Raw genomic sequence first — 23345 nt, 5'->3', positions numbered from 1 at the left:
GATATCAGCACGTTACTATAATTTACATACTCTTCTGTGGACGTCATGCTAAGAAATAATTGCACATATATTTACACAATCTCACGAAACTGAAATGACAAATTTACCTGAGGTTACACAAGTGCTACCCTTGAAACATGAGCTACCAGCAATAAGTGTGAAGCTGAAGATATTTGCTGTTGCATCACTAATAATAATAATAATAATAATAATAATAATAATAATAATAATAATAATAATAATAATAATAATATTATTATTATTATTAACAATAATAATAATAAAAGGCATGAGTAGCCCAGCAAGCTTCCGCTGATGACAGTTCTAGCCTAGACAAACCAGACAGCTTTCAAGACGAGCCAAAATCATGGCCTAGACAAACATGCATGAGTTTACAGACGTGACTAATGTTGTGGTTCAAAAGTCAGATATGCCGCGCAGTATGCAGAAGCAACACGCATCAAAATAGTGCATGTACCAACATGGAACCTAAGGAATTCTTTGGCCAATGTGAAAGACAAGTTGCCGAGCAGCGATTTCCTTGGTCTTGTTTATGCCATAGGCTGCCACAATTCTGACAACCAGTACTTGGGTGAAACTGGCGATCTTAAGAAAACAGTTAAACAACATAAATATGCCAAGAAACAATGCGTGGCCTCGACTTCCCTCACTGAACATGCGGAATCTACATACCACCAAATCGAATAGTCAAACACGTGTGTTCTGGACAATGCAAAAACCCGCATGTTCCCATGGGGAGGGGAGGGGGACTCGAATAAATGCATTATAAAGTGGTGGGGTATCACGTGAATGTCGCATAATTAGGTATGGTTTGTAAATGCTTAATTGCTATTTCGTCTTTAATATTCATATTCATTGAATGAAGGAGAACCATTGCTTCAATGAGTGGTGGGACACTGATGTTGGGTTGTGCCCCACTACTCATTGAAGGTACTGTTGCTTCCATTGCATCTACTCGAGTCAAGCAAAGCGTCAAGTCAAGCGAAAGCCAAGTAAAGACGCTCTAGACTGAATTTTGAATGCCCAACTTAGTGCCTATATATATGAGGTGGTCAGTGAACAGTTGTACAGCGCGAGCAGTCAGATTTTACTAGGAGACGCTGCCTGCGTCAGCCTTGCAAGGCGAGAGAAGGGGAGGGAGTGACAGTTGGCACGAGGCGCGAGCATGTGGCACAAGATGCGAAATGCAAGCATGTGCAGTAGTGTGTAGACACCACCGCCAACACCAAATTTGCGAGTAGGTTTGACTATAAAATGCTCCACATTTAAAATAAGCGTGTGTCATGCCTGCACCTGGAATACAGATATAGATGACTGTACATATGCTGAACAGGAGTGATGGAACACTTCTGACAATGTACTCTGGCTGCTTACGTTCCGTATTTAGGCATACTTAGGTAGGCTGTGCCCTTTTTATGGCTTTTATTGTGAACAAGGCTCCCTCCCATATCGGGTACCGAAACGTCAGTAAACTTTGTGCTGCATGGGTCCGTGTATCCTTTCGCGTTTACATTAAAAAAGCAACAGTGCTCCACTGCTGTTTTTTTTTTCTTCACACCTCTTCTAGCAACTCACTGCAGTTACAGCTGGAAGAGAGACATTGTAAGTTTTGATCAATGATAATGCTTATTTTTGTGATGGCTGCACAGAGCTGCTGTCAGTTTCCAAGACCTGAAAAGTCAGAAATTCCCTGACTTTTCCAGAAGAGTCCTGATTCCCTGACTTTTCCAGGTTTTCCAGATTGGTAGACACCCTGATCAGTAATCATAATTTCTGGGTAGTAGGCTGGCATTCACTATGCTATCCTTCGTCATTCTTCCAAAAAGCGTGGTATCCGCTAAACACTTGCAAGGAATTTATTGCCAATTGTTCATGCAGTGGTTGACGACAATGATGAATTATGCCTGAAGTGGGTATGCGCCACAGTTAATAGGTGATCAAGAACAAGCTTTTGTAATGGGTTAGAGTATTGGACGACCCACTCGTTACGCTATTTGCAATGTGTGACGCCTGGTTGTTCCTTTGCTATTCTGAAGCGCTTTATTTCTCATATTAACAAGATTCCTTTCCAAACATCAAGCCTGCCTAAGGCAACTTTGTGAACAAACCCCAAGCACTGGTGTGGCTCAGTGGTAGAATAGTGGGCTGGCACGCAGCGGACCTGGGTTCGAATCTCATTGTGCCCTTGGTGTTTTTTATTTACCAAGTTTTTTTTTCTTATTTCTTGCGATACTGGGTACGGACATTGGCAACAGTGGCAAACAGCTACGGCGCCGCGTGTGACCAGTGTTCTGATCTTATAACAGCTTTCGTTGTAAAAAGGTTTGGTAACTTAAGTGCACGTTTTGATGGGTGGTCCTTCATACAAGGGAGAACTAATATAACGACCATTTTTCACAACACTTTCGGGTTTGTTATAACTGGGTTTAACTGTATTTGGGCTGTAAGTATTAACAACCTTCCCTGTAATTATGAGCACCTAATACATCACAAAAGAGCATAAATTTTGATTATAATGAGCAGCAGTAGCTGCTGCTCATTATTGCTGCTCATAAATGGATTGGACTGTGTTTGAGCTGTACGTATTATTAACCACCTTTCATGTAATTATGAGCACCTGATACTGGGCTTGTGTGAATAGTGAATTTTGGGTTCGAAGCAAATCCAAAGCGAATAGTGATTTTGGTCAAATAATTTCTAATCGAATTCAAATAGTGTATACATGACATATTGTAAGTAAAAAGCGGCATATTTGATTTATCATGACCAAACCAAGCTGCACAATATTTTTTATAAGTTGTAGCAAGGCCTGTGCAAATGCCATCTTTTTTTGTATTAAAGCAGATGGAAACAACTTTGAACAGTAGCAGGATTTTAATTTTCGTAGAATGCAAGATAGCCTGCGAAATATGTTAGGTTTTGTAATCTGCTATACTTATAGCGTATAGGTTGATATAGCAAGTTTTTAAACTGGAAAAAAAAAATGAAGTTATGTGAGGGTAATATCTAGATTTAACCTTGAAATAAGGTTTTGCGACAGTGTGAATTTCATCCATTTATGCGTTTTCGCTGCTCAGCGCCACTTCACAACAGTGAAACCCCTTTTACGAAATGCTACATTCAAGCTGATATACACTTGAAAATATGCTTTAATGGCTTAGCACCCCTGCACTGCGGTGAAACCACCCTTATAGGGTGTACTTGCAGATTAATGTGCATTTATTCATTTGCCTGGAAGACTTCGAAATTTTCTATAATTTCAGTTCAACTAAAAGCAAATTCGAATACTAAGTTTATTCGTTCAAGTATTCAAAGCATTCGAATATTCGCGCAAGCCTGCCTAATACATCACAAAAGTATATCCATTCGGGTGATAATGAGCAGCAGTAGCTGCTGCGCCTGCTAAACAAGTTTCGAAACAAGCAAAACTTTGAGCAAGCACCATTTCTGCACCATTCAACCGATCGGCACAGCCTTGGTTCATGAATTCTAGCAAATTTCGTGCATTTATGCAATCCAGCACAATAAACAGCGAACTCGTTCTTTTCTCCTTACTGCTTTCTCACAAAATTGGTATAGCACTGAATTTATTCTTTATGGAATACAATACTCAAAAATTGATACTACAATGTCCACAAACTCACTGCTTACCCGACATGATCAGCTGCACTCTGTTCAAGGAGACGAAGCCGTTTTCTGTTAAGTAGCCCTAGAAAACACAAAAAAAAAAAGCAGACTGATATTGTAATGTTTGCAAGCCTAACATTACCCTCCATGCAAACTGCTAATGTACTTTTTCAGAGTATATAAGCAGCTAATGCACTATAAAAACATGAGGAAAGAGACAAAAGACTATGTCACAATGAAAAAAAAACTAGGTGCAAGTTCATTACTATTACAGAAAAAGGACTCCATGATGCACTGATGGTATATGTTGAAGGCTGTCTGTGGTGTGGGCACGAGACAGCCGGCATGGCGCATATACTTTGGGAGTGCCAGTGCGGTGTTCGCCGCCACTACTCGAACGAGCGTGTGTGGGACGACTGGCTTTAAAGACTATGTCACAATGAAAAAAAAACTAGGTGCAAGTTCATTACTATTACAGAAAAAGGACTCCATGATGCACTGATGGTATATGTTGAAGGCTGTCTGTGGTGTGGGCACGAGACAGCCGGCATGGCGCATATACTTTGGGAGTGCCAGTGCGGTGTTCGCCGCCACTACTCGAACGAGCATGTGTGGGACGACTGGCTGAGCGGTGGCGAGCCACCCTTCTCAGCCCACGCGCAGTGGACCAAATCTGGGCTGTCCAGCGAGCCAGGGCTATCGCAGAGGACATCGCATGATGCTCCGGGGACGACGGCTCCTGGAGGCCAAGCCCGGGTCAGTGATTCCTTGTTGCATCCTAATAAAGTTTATTACCTGCCTATAAAAGCCGAGAACGAAACCTGTCTAGAGCCAAGAATATGACAACAAATTAGATTCACAGTTTTTACACAAACAAAACCTGCAAAAACTTCAAGAAAGTGATATTCAAGCTTCCAGCTAGGATTACCGTAATTGCTCGAATCTAACGGGCACCTTTTTTCCGGTTAAGCGAGTTAATAAATCGCATGCGCGTTAGAATCGAGTACGAAAAAAAAAATACGTTTAATCTATTGCCATCGGCGAATCCAAAATGGCCGCCTCCTACGTGCGTCGGCATGGCGCGTCAGCCATTTCTGCCTATGTGTTTCCCATGTGCGGCACTTCGTACGTGCGCTGAGGAGTTCGTCATCTAGTAGTGCATTAGCATCGACGGCGTGAAAGGGCCGACTCCAAAAACTCGAGTGCACCACGATGCCGCTTTAGAAGAAAAGCCATCGCGTGTGCGGAAACGGACGGAAATCGGGCCGCATCGCGGTCGTTCGGAGTTCCCGAAATGTGTGTGCGGGATCGGCGGAAACAAACGCAGAAGATTGTCGACAGCAAAGCTTCACGCAAAGGCTTCAGTGGACCACAGCAGGGTCGGTTTCCGCAAATTAAAGACCTGCTCGGCGAGTATGTGCTTGAGCGGCAGAGTGGCCTGTGACGACAGAACTGCTCCAAGTGCGGGCTATGCCATTAGTCTTAGAAAAAGGTCTAATGTGGAGCCAGTTTAAAGCGAGCAGGTCCTGGCTAATGCCCCGGACACACGGGCACCCTGAAGTCCTTTAGACAAGGGGACATCTTTCGAAAAGGCGTTCGGGCGCAGTGACACACGACAAAGGAGTAATGCCCCTGACACACGGGCACCCTGAAGTCCTTTAGACAAGGGGACATCTTTCGGAAAGGCGTTCGGGCGCAGTGACACACGACAAAGGAGTAACTCCTTTCTGGCAAAGATCCTTTTCGCAAAAGCAGATCCCGCATCTACTTTTCTCGCATACAGTGTGCATAATTTATCGATAGAAGAAAACGTGTCGCAACACTGCGGCGCCCTGTCAGTATTTTTTTGCGCCGAGAAAATGTTTTCATTTTCAGCAGCAGTGCGATTTGTTGAAAAGTGAAGGCCTATAGTCTGTCCATACTCTCAAACGCCTGCATTACGTCACTAGGGCGATCATGTTAGGGTTGGCAGCGGCAGTTGCTGTGTCGGTGACGTAGCATCTTGTAACAGTGCAGTCGGCTCAGTCGGTGAAGAAAAAATTGCGCGTCCAGTGGACTGAAAAGGAGACCTGGGCGCTGATAAAGCTATGAAAGGACCATTTGGACGCCTTGCGAGGGCAAAAGCACAACGGTGGAGTGTACCAGGCGATTGCCGAGAGCCTCACCGACGCCGGTATTCCCCGTACATGGGCGCAAATTCACAGCAAAATTGCCTTCGCAGCGTTTAGCTCATCTTCGATGGAGCCGACGGCGACAAGAGTCAGGCCCACCTCAACTGTTGCTTTACCTCTGTCTCTGCGCTGAGACATCGCAGGACCACGATGAAACGTGGCACGCCGTCACTGACCCAGCTGGACGCAGCCATGTAAAAAGCACGACAAAAAACAAAAACAGCAAAACAACGACTGTTCATGGTTGCCAGACGAACTTAGGTTGCTGCTAAAAACACAAAAAAGCGAAAGAAAATTACAGGTATGCGCATTATAAGCCACCAGACAATAAAAAGAAAAACGGTTTTATGTTCCGGCGTCGCTGATTGTGATGTACATGCGCAGATTCTTTTTAATATTTCCAATCTTGCTGCTTCTACACACAGCGCCATTTTTTCTGCAGCGTTCTTCTGAGGCACCGCCTACAGCAGTAGTCCGGTGCCATGTGTCATCAGCGCCACTCCTTTCTGCAAATGGTCCCCTTAGGCGACAAAAGGGGTTTACTTCAAAGTACTTTACTTTTGCCTGTGTGTCACGGGTATAACTAACTTTATGAACAGGAAAGGCTTTTCCCTCCGAAGGGGAACATGCATATGCAAAAAGTTTTGCGGAGGAGTACGATGAAAAGCTTCACAGTTTTCAGAGGTTCGTCCTAAACTTGCGGCGCAACAACGGCTACCTGCTTGGGCAAATCGGGAATGCCGATCAGACGCCTCTTTACTTCGACATGCCTGGCACCACAACCGTCGAGAAGAAGGGGGCGAAGCAAGTTCACGTGCTGACATTGGTCCACGGTAAAACTACAGTGACGGCAATGCTCTGTTACACGTCAGATGGGCACAAGCTTCGCCCGTACCTCATATTTAAATGGAACACGCTCCCCAAAGGAGTCGTTTTTTCGAGTGGTGTGATCGTGCGGGCCAGCGAGAAAAATGGGTGCGCGTTGCAATCAATGTCTTATGTTTTTTTTTTTTTTTTCCGCGGTGGAAATCGGGTGCGCGTTACAATCGAGGGCGCGGTAGAATCGAGTAAATACGGTAGTGCTAGCACCTTTTGACAGATTGACTGCCTTGCCAAAATAAATACCAATTGAAAAAATGAATACAGTAATACCTCGGTGACTTGAAGTCGTAAAAACCAGAGAAAGTTTCGAGATAAACAGATTTTTGAGATAAGCAAAGCTGCACTAATCACTGGGAAAAACTAGCGCTTTTTAGAAAAATCACTACTACTACCTGCATTTTTAGCGGCAGTTTCTAATCTTTCTTCTCATGAAGGTTTAAAAGAGAAAAAAAAATAACATACAAGAGACTTTAACCGGCTAGGTTTTATCGCACTGCATTTCTCTGCGTTTTGCAGAGAAAAACAGCCTAATGCTTGTCTGCTTTGCGGTCATACTCCAGCCTAGGAAGGCATCCTCCAGCTGCTTGACGCATTGCATCAGTCCGGGTTCCCCACCACAGCACTTGACCTATTTTCAAGCAAGCGCAGCAAATTTCTCGTCTCGGAAGATGTCAGCACCTCTCGAGGTGGTTTGTAATCGCCGCCGTCTCCGCCATCCCTCCCGTTATTGGCCATTTGAACGATTTCGGCGTAAGTCATTTCGCCAGTCACCGGCCACATCCTGCTCACACAGCGCCTACTCCAGAAAAGTCGCATCACTTTTGGCGGCACCATTACCTGTAAGCTGGTCACCTCCTGACAATGTTCCTCACAGTCTGTGCTTTTGTCATCTGTCTCTGCTTTTGTCAAACTGGCGGCATGTAAAAACCCAGCCTGAATTTTCTGCTAAGCGTTGCTGAAGTCCTTTAGACAAAGGCTGAAGTCCTTTAGACAAATTGACCTGCTCCCAGCAGGTCAATTTCACAGCCTTTGCCGTTTTCATAAAACAACAAAATTCTGTGGAGAGGCTCTCTCGGTAAATTTTCTTGGGCCGCATCGATGACACCTTGGTCCATCGGCTACAGCATAGACGTCCTATTTGCAGGCAGAAACTCGACTGAAATTGCCTCTGAATCCTCTACTTTGCCGTAGCCTGGGCAGTTGTCAACAATGAACAGGACTTTTCTGTTTTTCTTGGCTATTTTGTTATCAATAGCGCGAACATACTCCTCGAAAAGAGTAGCAGTCATCCACGCTGCTCTATTCGCACGGTAGATAATGCCATTCGGCAGTCGTGCATTTCTAAAGCACCTAGGCTTAAGAGCTTTGCCAGTTATCAGTAATGGCAGCTTCTCTTCACCTGTGGCATTTGCCCTAAAAAGGACAGCGACTCTGTTCTTCTGATGTTTCACTCCTGGGCATATTCCACCCTTCACCGTGAAGGTGCACCTCGGTACATTTTATAGAGAACTCCTGCCTCATCAATGTTGAAAATGTTGCTGTCGGTGTAACTCTCTCACAACTCAGCGAACCGGCTGCTGCACCAATCGTTAGCAGTGGCTACATCGACAGTGCCGCTGTTGCAATGCACTGACTTGGACACCACACTGTTCTTTTCTTTGAAGCAGTCAAACCAGCCGCTGCTGAAACTGAAGTCTGTATGCCCCATTTGCAAGGCCAGAGCGTTTGCCGTCTCTGTCCTTATCACTGTTGTGACGGGAAGGTTAGCTGCTCTGGCGTTTCGCAGCCATACCCTCAACGCCACTTCAACGTCTGGGAACTTCAACCCTCAAACCCACTTCCGCTGGCTGAAGAAGCTCTCTTGAAATCCATCCAGCGCCTTTTCCTTGTTTTTCAGCACCGTCGAAAGCGTATACAAAGGAACGCCGAATTACTGCGCGATGCTCGATTTCGCTCAGTCTCCGTTCTCCCCATTCTTAATTAGGGCAACCTCTTTTTTTTTTTTCTAGCATTAAGCTATTGCATTGCTTGCTCTGCTTGCCGCACTCATGCTTGGAGGCGGAAATGCTGTAGGCCCTTGTGCTCAGATTTGGGTGCACGTTGAAGAACCCCAGGGGGTCGCAATTTTTGGAGCCCTTCACTACGACGTCTCTCATAATCATATGGGGGTTTTGGAACGTTAAACCCCACATATCAACCAATCATCAGTAAGTTTCCGCTTCTCACAGTCAGCGAAAAATCCAAACCACTTTGTTTGCGCAGATGAACAAAAATCACACCTCAGCGAAAATCATGTGCACTGCACAAAGCAAATGAGACAAACTACGCCAAGCGTGGGCAGAGGGCCTCCCTGCTCAGCGCATGTGTCACATCACAGGGTTGCTTGACAAAGTTGGTATGTCACTGAGCTGAGACTTCTCATTCACAGAAAGCATCGACGTAGTGATAGGCGTGGCTAAATAAGCAACAAAACTGACCGACTTCAAGCGTGGCAACATCGCACAAATCTTCTGAATTAATTTGGCAGTAGAATTTTCGTTCCATTCCCAGTCAAGAATTTCAGTTATTCACAATCCGACCCAAAGATACTTCCGACATAAAAGGTAAAATATACACGGGACGTATAGGATATTGTTCGGTGCTGCGGAAAATTTCGACATAGGCGATTTTTCAATATGCGAACTTGATAACCAGATACTGCATTTACTCGTGTAATGAACCCAGTTTTTTTTTTTTCTCGAAAAATCGGAAGTTAGGGGGTGCGTTTATTATGGTGCGTAAATTTAACGATAATATTTTTGGGAGAAGGAAAAAATGCGGTAAAACAAAAAAATAAGTTAGGTCACTTAGCCTTTCGCAATTCACATACACGTACACTGTTTGGAAACAGCTTCTTTGTTGCACTTTACTCATCTTCAGGAGTTGATGGCGCGATCTCCTGCAAGCTGTCTCCGGGACGCCATAAATACGCTCAGCGAATATCTTCTCTCGCAATCGTTTAACAGCAACAGTGGTATCTGCTGTGATCTCGAGGGGCGCCCAAAAACTGTGCACTTACAGGGGAACGGGTAATAAAGGGACAGTTAGAGTGAAGAAAAAAGAAAGTAGACAAAAAAAGAAGGGGGGGGGGGGGTCGCAGGTCGCTTGAATTGCAATAGGCATGCAGCAATGGGCGAGGGGGGAGCGAGCAGAGGTGGTTGAGGGGGGTCGCAAAAGTAATAAAAAAACGGAAGAGAGCCAACAGGGTGAGAAGGCGCCAGGTTTCGGTTAGGGGGACTGCAGCGGATGAATCTAGGGGATGATGCGTTCATTACACATAGAAAGAAAAGCAATACGGCACTCGGCAACGAGCAAATGAGGGGAGGGAGAGAGCCGAGGTGGTTGAGGGGGGGGGGGGGCAAAGTCATCAAAAACAAAGAGATCCAACGGGTGAGGAGGCACCTGGTGTCAGACAGCAGCGAATGAATTTAGGAGATGCGTTTATTACGCGGGGAGAAAAAATTCAAATTTTGATGACTGAAGTTGGAGATGCGTTTATTATGCTAGTGCGTTCATTACGCGAGTATATAAGGTATTACTATACACACACACACACACCCAAAAAAATAGCAAAACAATTTCTTACCCCAGTTCTGTACACAGCTTTCTTGTACAAGTTGACCAGTCTGTCAATGGCACCTTCTCTGTGAAAGAGAGTTAAGTGCAATGCTCCTTAAAAACTTGAGACGCGAAGCCCACGTGTGGAGAGAGAGCGCATGGTCACGTACAATGAAATCACCAAGCACCACAGATTAGGGAGGCAGTATTACCCTCCACCATATTCCTCATTAAATAATGGCACCCATTACAAACAAGCCGATTGCTGAACCCAACTGCCTATAGTCATTGCAATCCAGACCTCTACTCCAACAAATGTCAACTTGGAAATCAGCGTGTGGACCTCCAACACACTATATAGGCTTGTCCCAACCTCATGAAGGGTCCAAACAGCTAATATCTGAATGCACAGCAGAGGAAGACCGCACTGCTTAGCTCAAACAACCGGGACCGGTTACAAAAGATCAGGCAAGCCGAAAATGCCACTAGAGCCCAAGAAACCCTAGCTGCCATCTAAAAGAGAGGATATACCTCCTCTTACACTAGCTGTTTTGATTAAAGTCGCTTATCGCACAAAGTCGGCATGGGTAAAACAGCAAGGTGGCAGTCTGGGCACTTCAGTGGTACATTTTCACGAGTTGTAAAAGTGCACTCGAGACAATCACACAACAAAGGAACACGCATGGACACATTTAGCGCTATGTGTGTGCATGTACACAACAGCACAGTGCCGAAGAAATCAGCGAAGCTGTGGCGCCAATTGTTTTTAGAGAAGTCGTCAGGAGCTTCGAAAGCGATCGCTTTCAAACTTAAGCGATATGAAATTCCAACCGTGAAAACCACCGCTCACTCTAAGCTACAGCTGCATAAAAATGCACCTTCAGAACTCCAGCCAGCTCTCAACAGTGCGGTCGTACGAGTGGTGATGCAAACGGCACGAGACGACGGCGTGACCAGGAAATCCTGCAACCCCCCTGCAGAAGCATGTGACTTCCGCCACATTTTTCGCCATGCAGCTGAGATTGCGAGGGCCTCTCCTCAGCTTTTCTTCCCCCACATATGCGGTCGTGACTGATGTGACCACGTAAATTACAAGAACCCTCATGTAAAAAATTATCTCTTCATTCAATGGTTTACTATATCACAATACCAGAAGCACCATAATTTACACACAATGAAGTCGCCGAGCGTTCATTCGGACGCCAAAAATTCGTACATGCCCGTTTACTCGGACATCTTCATGGCACTGCCACTCTCCCCATTTATCCTAATGTAAACTCACGACCGAACATTTGGATGCCCCACTGTGTGCCATTCGATTATTCGGACTTCGTTCGACTGACCGGATGCATTGCCGTACGCCATTACACGCTGACAGCGACGTTAACAATACGTTTGCTAGGTTGCCAGCACTGATATGCTGCATTAGTTATGGATAGATGTCGGGCCAGTGTCAAAATTCACGCAGAAATCGCGATTGCCGGTCTCAAAGGCTATGTGTGGCGACACTTTTTTATTTTTAAGCCAGCCGAGCGGCCAAGTCATGCCACCTACAGAGTCTGTTCGCTGTGGCGTTTGGTGTGTGTCATTAGTGTCCGTCAGCTGCTTCTGCAGCTAGGCCTGGTTCGTCTTGTTCTCTGTGTTCTCGCTCTCTTTAGTGTTCCCTGGCATGCTGAAATGGCTCCGACGCCACCCACTTCTGTGCCATCGGGAGTGAATAGACGCGGCCAATGCGGAAGCTACAAGACGCTCATGATGACGAAGAAAGCGGAGATGATTCGCCAGGTAGAAGGCGGCCGACCTCAGTCTGAAGTGGCTTGAGAATTTTCTATTTCAAAGCAAACCGTCTCGGAAGCGTGCGTGTGTGCAGACAGGACAGTTTTTTCGGGCGATAGGGCTTATAAAAGTGCTCTTTTTTCGAGTGAATCCGTTTTTTCAGACTCCCCATTATTCGGACTTTAAGGCGGTTCTCGTCAAGTCCAAATAAACGGTCGGCGACTGTACTAAAAGGCACTGTACTACAACTTTTTGCAGGCAAGAATGCATGCAAAAAGAAAATAAAGGTGGCAATGCGCTCTTGAAGGTTGCACAAGAACTTGCTGCGACATTAATTTTGACGATATCTTCTAATGCTTACATAATTCTTTAAAAACAAAAATAAATGTACTTATACTCCATGAAATAATTTTTAATAGAAGGTGTTAGGACAAAAAAATTGGCCCAAATCTACATGTTACACTGTAAATGTCGTCGAAAGACGGTAGTCTTGCGTTTGGAGAGAGTGAACAAAACGTTTATTTCATGTTCTGCGCAAGAAAATCAGTGAATGGTATTCTAAAGGCGCTGCGTTAGAGTGCCTCAAGCATGTAGTGGAGGCGAACAAGCGCATCCAGGCACGTTAGGCACAAGTGCCATCTAGCAGTTATCTTCGAAAACGAACGCGTGCGAGACTGCGGAGAAAGATGCGCGCCGGTCACGTGCCACCACCGTGCCCTCGTAGCAAAGCGTTGCAAACCCCTTCTTGAGCATCACGTTGCACTGTCAGCGCAGCGCGTTAAACGCTACAGTCCTTAGAGTTACTTGTGTGTGCCTCTTCTAGTATAAAGGCAGACATACAAATCATAGACATGTTGTTATGGCGCCTGAGATATGCGCAATATTTGCTTTTTATTTAATTGACAATCGCACAACGATGAACGCTAATCCTTGAGCAATATTGGTGGGCACTGCGGATGGAGTGGGCCGTTTGAGGAATCGTTAAGGCGGACAAACAGACAAATGTACAGACAGACAGACTGACAGAGAGAGAGAGAGAGAGGAAACTTTATTAGAACTTGGCCGGCAGCTTGGTCTTGGTGGCCTCAGATGGCGGCGCTGAGTCCCTGAACTCGGGCGGCATCTTCGGCCTGCCGGACAGCCCAGAGCTGGTCGTTGAGCTCCAAGCTTCTGAGCGCCGCCTCCCAGCGGCGGCGTCGCCGACGGAGAAGGTCCCCCGCGGCTCCCGCAGACGGGACGGCGGCGGGAACGAGTGAGCTCGAGGCTTCCTGTTGCCTGGTATTGGCAGCCGCCATAGGCGCATCGCGAACGGCGGCCGTTTCTCGACCATTGTTATCGGCGCATTCCCAGAGCATGTGGCGCAGCGTTGCTCTGTGCCCGCATGCTTTACATAGATCGGTAATGTGTAAGTGCGGGTAGCAGTGGCGTAAGACGACCGGGCTGGGGTAAGAGTGGGTTTGTAGTAAGCGATAGCTTACGGCATCGTGTCTGTTTAATTTGTCATGCGGTGGCGGGAACTTTCGCCTTTCCAGTCTGTAGTGTTGCGTAATATCTCGAAACGTGATGAGACGATCACCCCACGACCATTGTGGTCTGTGTTGTCGCTGCGTGTCTGTCAAAGTGTCTCGATCCGGCAGATCAGAAGCCCCGTTCACGGGAGCGGAGGCGGCGGCCACGGAATGTGCCGCGGCTCGGCGAGTGAGACCTCGAGCCGCGGCGTGGGCCGCCTCGTTGCCCGGAAGCGGGACATCGGTGTGTGCCGGGGTCCAAAGGAGGAAGACTGTTAAATTTTGTTGTGGCGATCGCGACGCTGAGTCACCATCACCGCACATCTTAAGGATGCGGGCCGCTTCCCGCGAGACGCGGCCGCGCGCGAAGCCGCGGATTGCTGCCTGCGAGTCGCTGATTACGATCTTAGCGTTCGGCACCGTGGCGATTGCTAGGGCTATCGCGGCTTCTTCGGCCGCCTCCATATGTCCCGTGGTCACCGTGGCGCTCGCGAGGTATTTGCCCGCACGGTCAACGACTGCAGCGGCGTGTGCGTGTCTCCCGTCCCCATATCTCGCGGCATCTACGTACACAACTTCGTCGCTAGTGCCGTACTTCTTTTGAAGGTCACTAGCTCGCTGGTTACGGCGCCCGACGTGGTGCGTCGGGTGCATATTCTTAGGAAGCGGCGGAACAATTAGGCGGTCGCGAACCGAGGCAGGAACATCCGCTTTTTCTCCCTGCTGAGTGTGGTACCGGATGCCAAGTGACTCGAGGATGTGTCGACCCGTCTTAGACCCCGACAAGCGTTCGTTTTGCGAAACGACATGGGCCTCAATTAACTCATCGAGTGAGTTGTGCAGTCCAAGTTCTAGTAACTTTTCAGTGCTCGCATTCAATGGAACTCCAATTGCTCTCTTGAAAGCCTTTCGTATTATACATTCGATCTTGTTTTTTTCTGAGCCTAGCAATTTGAGGTAGGGGGCAACGTATGTTATACGGCTTATTGCGTACGCCTGCACTAGACGGATCGCGCAGTGTTCGCGCATACCAGTACGTCTGTTCGTGATACGACGTAGGAGTCGGATCGTGTCGTCTACCGAACGACGTAGTCTTCGCACCGTCTCACCATTATGGCCGTTTGCCTGCAGGTGTAACCCCAGAATTCTAATTTTGTCTACGTGTGGAATGGGAGTGCCATCTGCCAATAGAACGCTTATTTTGTAGCACTCCCTTTCCTCGTCGCGCGGGGTTTTGCGACCTCTACTTGTAGGTTTGTAGATTAGAAGTTCCGACTTGGTTGCCGAGCCAGACCGACAGACCAAAATTTTTCCATCGAAGGTCCCCGAGAAAGACTACCGTCTTTAAAAGAAATCACTGCTACACTCGGTTACAACCTCAGACAAAATGTAAGGTCTGCTGCAGGCCATCACCCTAGCTCCCACAGAGGATTTGCGTGAAAGCATCATCCAATAGTACTCACTCATTTTCATTGCATTAAACGCTCCTTAACTGTTCGACGTCACTTAAAACACTTTTTAAGTGTTTAAAGTGATTCATGTTCCTTTGTGCACAGTGTTCTCAAATTACCAAACCTCCTCGACCCCAAATCCCCGAACCCTATTTTCTTACAATATTATTAGCGACAAATGAGGTATCAAGGAGTGAAGAAGAACTTACCTGATTTCTAAAGATGGAAGATGGGGAAGAAAGTCGTTGCCAACGAAGAAGCACATGAACACCCAGTCATCGATGGCTCTCTGCAAAAGCGAAGGGACAAGCACAGCAATGACGAGATGACTGCTAGATCGAGAACAGGTATTCGAAATATGCTACATGCACTAATTTTCTTTTAACTTCAGGTCTCGTTTGGAGCAACACATCGTCCAATGAATGCATACAATTTAGAAGAACTTGTTGCTGGGCTAGCTGGTACACAACCTCGACGAAAAAAATTTAGATACCTAAACATGACAAAGCACAGACTAAAGTTTTTTTTTTTTTCTCGTGGGCTTTAGGGTTCCACATTTTTTCTCTCGGTGACCACAGTAAAACATGAATGCAGTGAAACCGTAACTGCAGCTTAAAGTGGCCCTGAAACACTTTTTTCAAGTAACCACGAAATGAATTAGGCAGAAGAGCTTATTGCCTCATGAATTCAACGGCACAAAAATTTTAAGAATCCGTCCAGTACGAGCGGAGTTACCGGAGTTACAAAGATTGGTCACACGCTGCAATCGCATTCTCTCTTCTCTCGCCCCGACAAAAGCGCTGAAAGCTAAGCAGGGAGAGATGGCAGGAGGGAAACGTCACGCGTGCCCTGTGAGCTTGAGCACTTTATTCTTTTTCTTTTCTTCCAATGAGCAACTTTTTCAGTGACCGCGTGCGCACGCGCGGACAAGTAGCAGCTTCTTGCGCCCACCTCTGTAACGAGCGAGCACACCATGTTCAAATCAGCCAATGGCTGATAGATGGGCTTGCTACGTGTGATTTTTGGGCATATTGCGTGATTTGTCAAGAGAAGAGAAAGCAATTTTTAGCTGACTTTGATAATCTATTTCATTGATTCGACTGATATGTGGGGTTTAACGTCCCAAAACCACCACGATTATGGGAGACGCCGTAGTGGAGGGCTCCGGAGATTTCGACCACATGGGGTTCTTTAACATGCACCCAAATCTGAGCACACGGGCCTACAACATTTCCGCCTCCATCGGAAATACAGCCGCCGCAGCCGGGATTCGGACCTGCGACCTACGGGTCAGCAGCCGAGTACCTTAGCCACTAGACCACCGCAATGGGTTTTGATAATCTATTGTGAATTCCAGGACGCGTGCTGCACTATATTAATTGGCTCACCTGCTGTCGGGAGCCTCTACTACCTATCGGCAGCGTTTTCTGACCATGCTCAAAAAGTGTAGCAGGGCCCCTTTAAAGCTAAACCGGTATGATTATCTTGGCTTTTAAGATACCGGCACAAATATTCCAGCGTTGAAGTTTACTTTGGCAAGAATTGTAAATTTCTGGAATTTCGAAGTATTGGAAGTGAATGAAAGATGTAATTAATCACATGTAACCTGCCCGAAATGTTCGTTTCGCTGCACTGTAAGGCCACTATGCCAAAAAGCCAACTAATCAGAGAAAATCTGCGCCGCCGTGAAGCTAAAATTCACAACAGTTTTTTTTTTTTTGAAGCTTAATACCTTATTATATAGGTTTATATGAATCTGTCCCGCAATGAATCCAAAGAAAACATAAGGGACACATTTATTATTGTTTTTTAAACTGCAGTTTATTAACCAAAACATGAATTGAAAGAAATTAGAGTGGACAAGAAGGCACCAATTTCATTGGTAACATTGATACACCTTTCCCCAAACCGCCGAAAATAACACCCCATTTTTTTACAGAAGTTTCCAGCCTATGGCACGCCAACGTGTGAAACTCACAGCACAAAGCTTGAGTCTTACCATCTCTGCAAGCACAGACAGTGATTCAGCTGTATTACTTCCCTCATCGACAGACAGAACCATGCATTAGAACATGTACCATACATAAAGTGAAACGCAATGTGCAAAGACCGGATGAGAACGCCCAGTAAGTATGATTACCTTATCGACATTAACCGTCACTAATAGTCGTATAATAATGCTGGAATATTTCAAACCCATACACTTATCTCAAATTGTTCTTTACTAATTGCAACCAGACAATGCCATTTTCAGACCAGCCTTCCACACATTGCACAAACGCCATAAAGCTGTATAACCCGAGTGTATTCCTGCAAATACTCCTTGTTAGAAGATTTATTTTCTAGACCTGGCACAACATTGGAATGACCTTCCCCCACCTCCCTCTACACACACACACACACGCACGCGCACGCACACACACACACACACACGCACGCACACGCACAAAGGCACGCCTACGTTACCACATGACAACAAGTGTAGACCAGCTGTAAGGAGCTCTTGGTACTCACCCTATTAAGGGGGGAGGCTACCCTGGAGACCGAACTTTTTTATTTTTTAAGATATCTGGATGAAACTTTCAGGGGTTGTTCACTACAATAAAACTAGCACAACTGCTAAGTTTCACGAAGCTGTGTTTCTTAGTTCCAGAATTATTGAGGTTTAGCTGGGTGCTTCACATGGGTGCCTGAGGAAGAGTCGTGAGAAATCCCAGAACATAGTAGAAAGCTAAAATTCAGTGTGGTCATTCCTTGATAGCTATCCCAGGGCGCTACAAAGCCTTTTTTTTTATATTTCCCTCCCCAAAAATTTTCACGGAACTTTGAATTTGATGTAATCAGTAATGACCAGATTCATCAAAAATTTGTTTATTATAAATTAACAGCACCAATTTTCAAAAAAAGGAGCTTGTTACGCCCTTGCAAGGTCATTCAGGAACAGAATAAAAAAACGGCACACAAATCCGATGAACGGTTTTCGAGTTCTTGCTTTCCTCAGCACCACAACTAGCGAAAAAATCCGTTCTGAGAAAACAGGCCGAGAAAGTTCAAAACACGTGTTTTCTTCAAAAAGCTCCAGCACAGTAGCTAGAAGTGTCCTGGCGCACTCTTTTCTTCTTTTGCCTGGCCTCCATCTTCTCTTGGTGTCTTTTAGAATTCTTTTTTAGGCGTAAAGCGTCTTTTTCACGAGCTCGCTGGATGGCCAGATGACCTGGTTGAAGTCCAATGGAGTCCGATATCACTTGGGTTGCTTTGCAGCAGCCGGCATTGTAGCGCAGCACTGCTTCATGCAGTGCTGTTTCTACCGCGATCAAGGATGAGTGTTGTTCCTTCGGCATCAGAGACCACAGAATGGAGTGGAATGATTCTGATGCATTTTGCGTCTTCGCTCCCAGGCAGCGCTAAAGAAGCGACTTTTGTGACAGTCTTTCGTAGATGGGCAGCATAGCTGCAGCGACATAGTCCGGTAGGCTGTGTTTATGTTTTGGCTGAGGCTCACGCTTTGCCTCTGCAGCTCTATGGCGGCACCACGATTGAGCCCCCTCTGGGCAAAGTTCATGATGAGGGTCCTGGTCAGTCGATGTGACGTGGTGATATGTTGCCATCACTGCACGCTGCATGGCTGTTAGGTCAGTTGAATTGTTTCTCAGGGCCCAACCATAATATCCTGTCAGCTTTTCAATGAGGGCTTTAGTCAGCTTCTCCTTCGCACTCAGTGGCTTATCACTTTTCTGCACAATGTTTCGAAGAGCACTTCCACTCCTTTTCTGAACATGGTTCAGACATTCTTCTTTTACAATTGGCACTAGCCCGTACACATTCTCTTCTGTGAGGGCAGCGAAGGTACGGCTGTCTCGTCGGACACAAGAGTGGTGTACCGCAGGCCATGCTTGGATACAGACCGCCCAAAGAGAGTCAAGCCTGCCTCCACTTCCATGCTTCCCGATTTTTCGTCTGTGTTTTTCTGGCAAATGTGGTGCTTCTGTCAGCTTTCGTATGCTGCATCTCCAGGTTTGGGCCCCGTTTAGCATCCAAGGCAGTGATTTGAAAGAACTACAGCATCCAAGATGAGACCTGTAAAGAAGTCAATTACCGATCCCACTCCGATGTGTGATGTGTGACCCCGCTTATGCCATGTGCCATCGTACACTACGGTGATGTCCTTGCAGAAACTGGGGTCCATTTCTTTATATGTTTTGATCACTGCTGTGGGAGAATCAGCATAAAACTTCTCCAAAGCGGTGGCCTCTGGCTTCCTGAACGTCTCTTTCAAGTGCTTTTGAAACGTCTTGTGGTGAAGACCTCTGTAAGAGACCTTCGTGGCAGCCCAAAAGTCGTTAAGAGCTGTTTGCCCCTTGCCTATTTGCTTTATAGCCATTATGGCGCGGACATTTACATCGAAGGCCTGCGTGTCTTTTTTGCGGGGTGATGTCCATAATTTATCGACGGTGCCACAAGAGGCGCACACGACTTCAAGTTTTGTTGCAAGTCCAAGCTTGGTGCTCTCTCGGACAGTCATAGCACCTTTCAAACATTCTTTGCACACTGTGCGGCTGAGCACGACGTTAAAGATGTTCATTTGAACGAGCGAAAAATGTTCGCCCTCACTTGTCACTGCAGGTGCAAGAGCCGGCTGCATCAGTTGAAATTTATTCTGCGTCGCCGGGGTAGACTCGAGTTCAGCGCGAACGGCGTCACGACGTTTCGCATTCGCATCGATTTCTTCCTTCGTTAGGAAACGCGTCTGCAGATGAAGCGACGGTCCACTCACACTCAATGGCGGCACCGATTCAGACGAAGTGCTGGGTCCGACGATATCAGAAGCACTCGGTGTCACACTGGATGGCATCGATTCGGAGCACGTGTCAAGCCCGGCGATCTCGGAAACACTCGGTGCATTTGCGGCTCCAGCCACACTCGATGTGTCGGATTCTCGACTGGCGACAGCCAACAACACAGTTCCGTCGCTGCAAGCGTCTACGCAGTCAGCACCCGCAGCAGAATAGCGGAATTTCGATGATCGTACAAGCCGCATAGCGCGCCTCCGCGCACCGGACTTCCGCACTGACTTCGGCTTCGTTGCCGGCATCGCCCGCAACAACAAAGACGAAAGGCACAGAACTAGTGCAAAAAGAAAAAAAAAACGAGAGAAAATGATCGAAAAGATAGCACAAGGCGAAGAGCGGCTCGTAAGCAGACGTCTGTCAAGGCGGACGGAGCAGAGAGCAACAACGAAGCGAGCGCGCTGGACGTGCCATCGAGAGGAGCGACCGCCCCCGCTGCTGCACAGCAGCCAATGGCGGGCACGCTTTCTCCCGCGAGATATGAATGCGCTGCTCTAGCCAATCAGCGCTCCGCATCGCATCGCGGGAAAATACCAATAGCGTCTCAACTGTGCTGCCGGCGCCATTTTGCAAAACGGCGAACGAGAGAGAAAGAATTCACGGTCAAAACAACACCAAGATGGCGCGGGGCGACCGCATGGTCGGGAATGGCGCACGCGCGAAGTTTGGTTTGATTTCGGGATTTGGGCCTGTTTTGGACGCCGCGGCAGCCTCGAAAATAGTATTTTTTTTGCACTTTGCGGTTGAATTAGGTGCTGATAATTACAGAAGAGGTTGTTTATGAGACATACAACTCAAAAATGCGGTTTTTCAAAAACCGACTTTTTCGCGATTTTTCGGTTTTCAAGGGCCGCGTCCCCCCTTAACTACAAACCATCAACTCGCTTTCCTCAGCCCTCATGTATCTCACGTAGTCTCTAAGGGACCTTTGAGAAATGAGTCAATTAAATTATTAAATGAAAGGTATAATGTTTCAAACTTTTCCAAGGGTGCATTTTAGTCAGATTTAGGTCGTCACTAGAAATGCAAGTGAACGCATAATCAGAACAATGTATTGAAGCAGTTTGAGAACCGTTTCAGCTTGAATTAACATAGAAGTGTGGCAGTTTGGGCTTGCAAGGGAGTTCAATAGCTACGCCAGGTAGTAGGCAGGCAGCCGGTACGGACACAAACGCTCAAGCAGCCCAGCGTCTACAGCTCATGCACACGCTCGGGCTTCGCACTCAGAGATGGTCCCACTAGTCAGTGCCTTGCGAATTCCCCACTACAATACCCTGGCAACGAAGACGAGCCATCCTGGCGACTCAAGGTGACGAGAAAACAGGAGGGTCGTAGCAGGGCGTGAGGCGACTAACGTGGACCGTCTCACGACCAAGGCAGCGCTTGTCCGTGGACGGCTTGAGCGGTTCAATCACATAGGTGACAAAAGAAGGGTGCTGTATGACGCGGTAAGGCCAGTATACTTCGGTGCAAACTTGGGAATCAGTCCAGGAGAGTGGAAAGGCAGTCGGAGCCACACGAGAGAACCGACGGGGAAAGTGTCCTGAACAAGATCACGGTCGTGGCGATCTTTTTGGAGGGCTTGATTATCGGCTGTGAAGGACCGTGCAAGCTGACGACACTCTTCAGCATGTTTGGCCATTTCAGAAACTGGGCTGAACGCGGAGGCATCAGGATTATATGGCAGAATTGTGTCGAGTGTGCTGCATGGGTCCCGACCATATAAAAAAAAAAATGGAGAAAAGCCCGTTGTTGATTGAATCGCGGTATTGTAGGCGTACGTCACGAAAGGAAGAACAATGTCCCAATTGAAGTGGTCGGAATCAATATACATAGCGAGCATGTCTCCCAGGGTTCTATTGAAACGTTCCGTGAGGCCGTTCGTTTGAGGGTGGTAGGCTGTTGATGTGCGGTGTACAGTACGGCATGAATGTAAGAGCTGCTGCAGAATTTCTGACAAAAATACACGGCCCCAGCCACTCAGGATCTCCCGTGGTGCACCATGACGAAGAACAAACCGACGCAAGATGAAGGTTGCAACGTCACGGGCACCAGCCGAAGGGAGCGCTGCCGTTTCAGCGTACCTTGTCAGATGCTCTGCAGCCACAATTACCCATCGATTACCACCAACAGAGCACGGTAGCGGGCCATATAGGTCAATCCCAATATGGTAAAATGGGCGTGCAGGACATGGTAAAGGCTGCAGTTGACACAGAGAACATGAGCGAATGTGTTTGCGTGCAAACCTGTACATACCCAGCCAGTAGTACCGTTGGTGGATCTGCTCATACGTCTTTAGCGGACCCGCGTGTGCGTGTTGCGGTTCAGCATAAAAATATTCGCAGATATCAGACCGCATATGGCTGGGCATGACTAGCAGCTATTTACGACCCACCACTTGATAGTTGCGACGATATAACAGGCCATCCCGTACGGCGAAATGCGTTGCTTAGCGGCGAAGAGCACGCGGGTAACCGGAAGTTGATGCATCGGAAAGCATATTCAAGAGCGAGAAAATCCAAGGGTCCTTCCGCTGTTCGGATGGCATGTCTGTGACGCTGACGGCAGAGAGGGGAAGGTCAGGGGCTGATATATCCGTATCATCAGATTTCACGGGTGATCATGAAAGCGCATCTGCGTCAGAGTGCTTTCGCCCCAATCGAATTCCTGGAAGCGTAGTGCCCAACGTCCGAGGCAACCAGAAGGATCTTTCAGTGAAGCCAACCAACAGAGTGCGTGATGGTCAGTTACCACATCAAAAGTTTGGCTGTACAAATAGGGGCGAAGCCTGTTTCTTGCCCACACAATCGCGAGGCACTCTTTTTCCGTAACAGAATAGTTGGCTTCTGCCTTAGTGAGGGCACGGCTGGCATAGGCGGCCACATACTCCGTAAAACCTGGTTTGTGTTACGCGAATACTGCACCAGAACCGACGCCACTTGCATCCGTGTGTACTTCGGTCGGCGCAGTAGGGTCGTAATGACGCAGTACGGGTGGTGAGGTAAGAAATTGGCGCAGTGTTGCGAAGGATTCGTCACAGGCTGCTGTCCAATTCGAAAGATCTGCAGGGCCAGCAAGGAGTTTGACGAGCGGAGCGATGGTGGAAGCAATGTTCCGGGCAAACCGACGAAAATAGGAGCACTGGCCCACAAAGCTCCGTAGTTCTTTAACTGTAGTCGGCTTAGGAAATTCGGCAACAGCACGAAGCTTGTCAGGGTCCGGGAAGGATGCCGGCTTTCGAGACGACATGGCCAATTATGGTGAGTTGTTTAGCCCCGAAGTGACATTTCTTCAGGTTTAGCTGAAGCCTGGCACTTGTAAGGCACTGTAGAATCTTACGCACACGAGTGAGATGCGAAGTGAAATCGGGTGAAAAGACCACAACCTCATCAAGATAGCACAAGCATATGTTCCATTTGAGACAGCGTAAAATGCTGTCCATCATTCGCTCGAACGTGGCGTGCG

General features: G+C 47.2%; 1 protein-coding gene across 2 annotated transcripts in view; it reads right to left on the bottom strand.

The window, feature by feature from the left end:
• Rat1 (5'-3' exoribonuclease 2 Rat1) overlaps positions 1–23345 on the bottom strand; it is a 125493-nt gene that overhangs the window by 71264 nt on the left and 30884 nt on the right. For both annotated transcript variants that reach the window (XM_037418983.2, XM_037418984.2), the window contains exons 11-13: positions 15243–15322; positions 10327–10384; positions 3673–3730 (exon numbers count right to left, since the gene is read on the bottom strand). In XM_037418983.2, coding sequence (XP_037274880.2) covers positions 3673–3730; positions 10327–10384; positions 15243–15322 — 196 coding nt within the window. The remainder of the gene's footprint in view (positions 1–3672; positions 3731–10326; positions 10385–15242; positions 15323–23345) is intronic.

Source organism: Rhipicephalus microplus, chromosome 6, assembly GCF_043290135.1.
Source record: "Rhipicephalus microplus isolate Deutch F79 chromosome 6, USDA_Rmic, whole genome shotgun sequence".
Classification (NCBI taxonomy): Eukaryota; Metazoa; Arthropoda; class Arachnida; order Ixodida; family Ixodidae; genus Rhipicephalus; species Rhipicephalus microplus.
The sequence above is the reverse complement of the archived record's forward strand: the minus strand, read 5'-3'. Positions and strand labels throughout refer to the sequence as shown.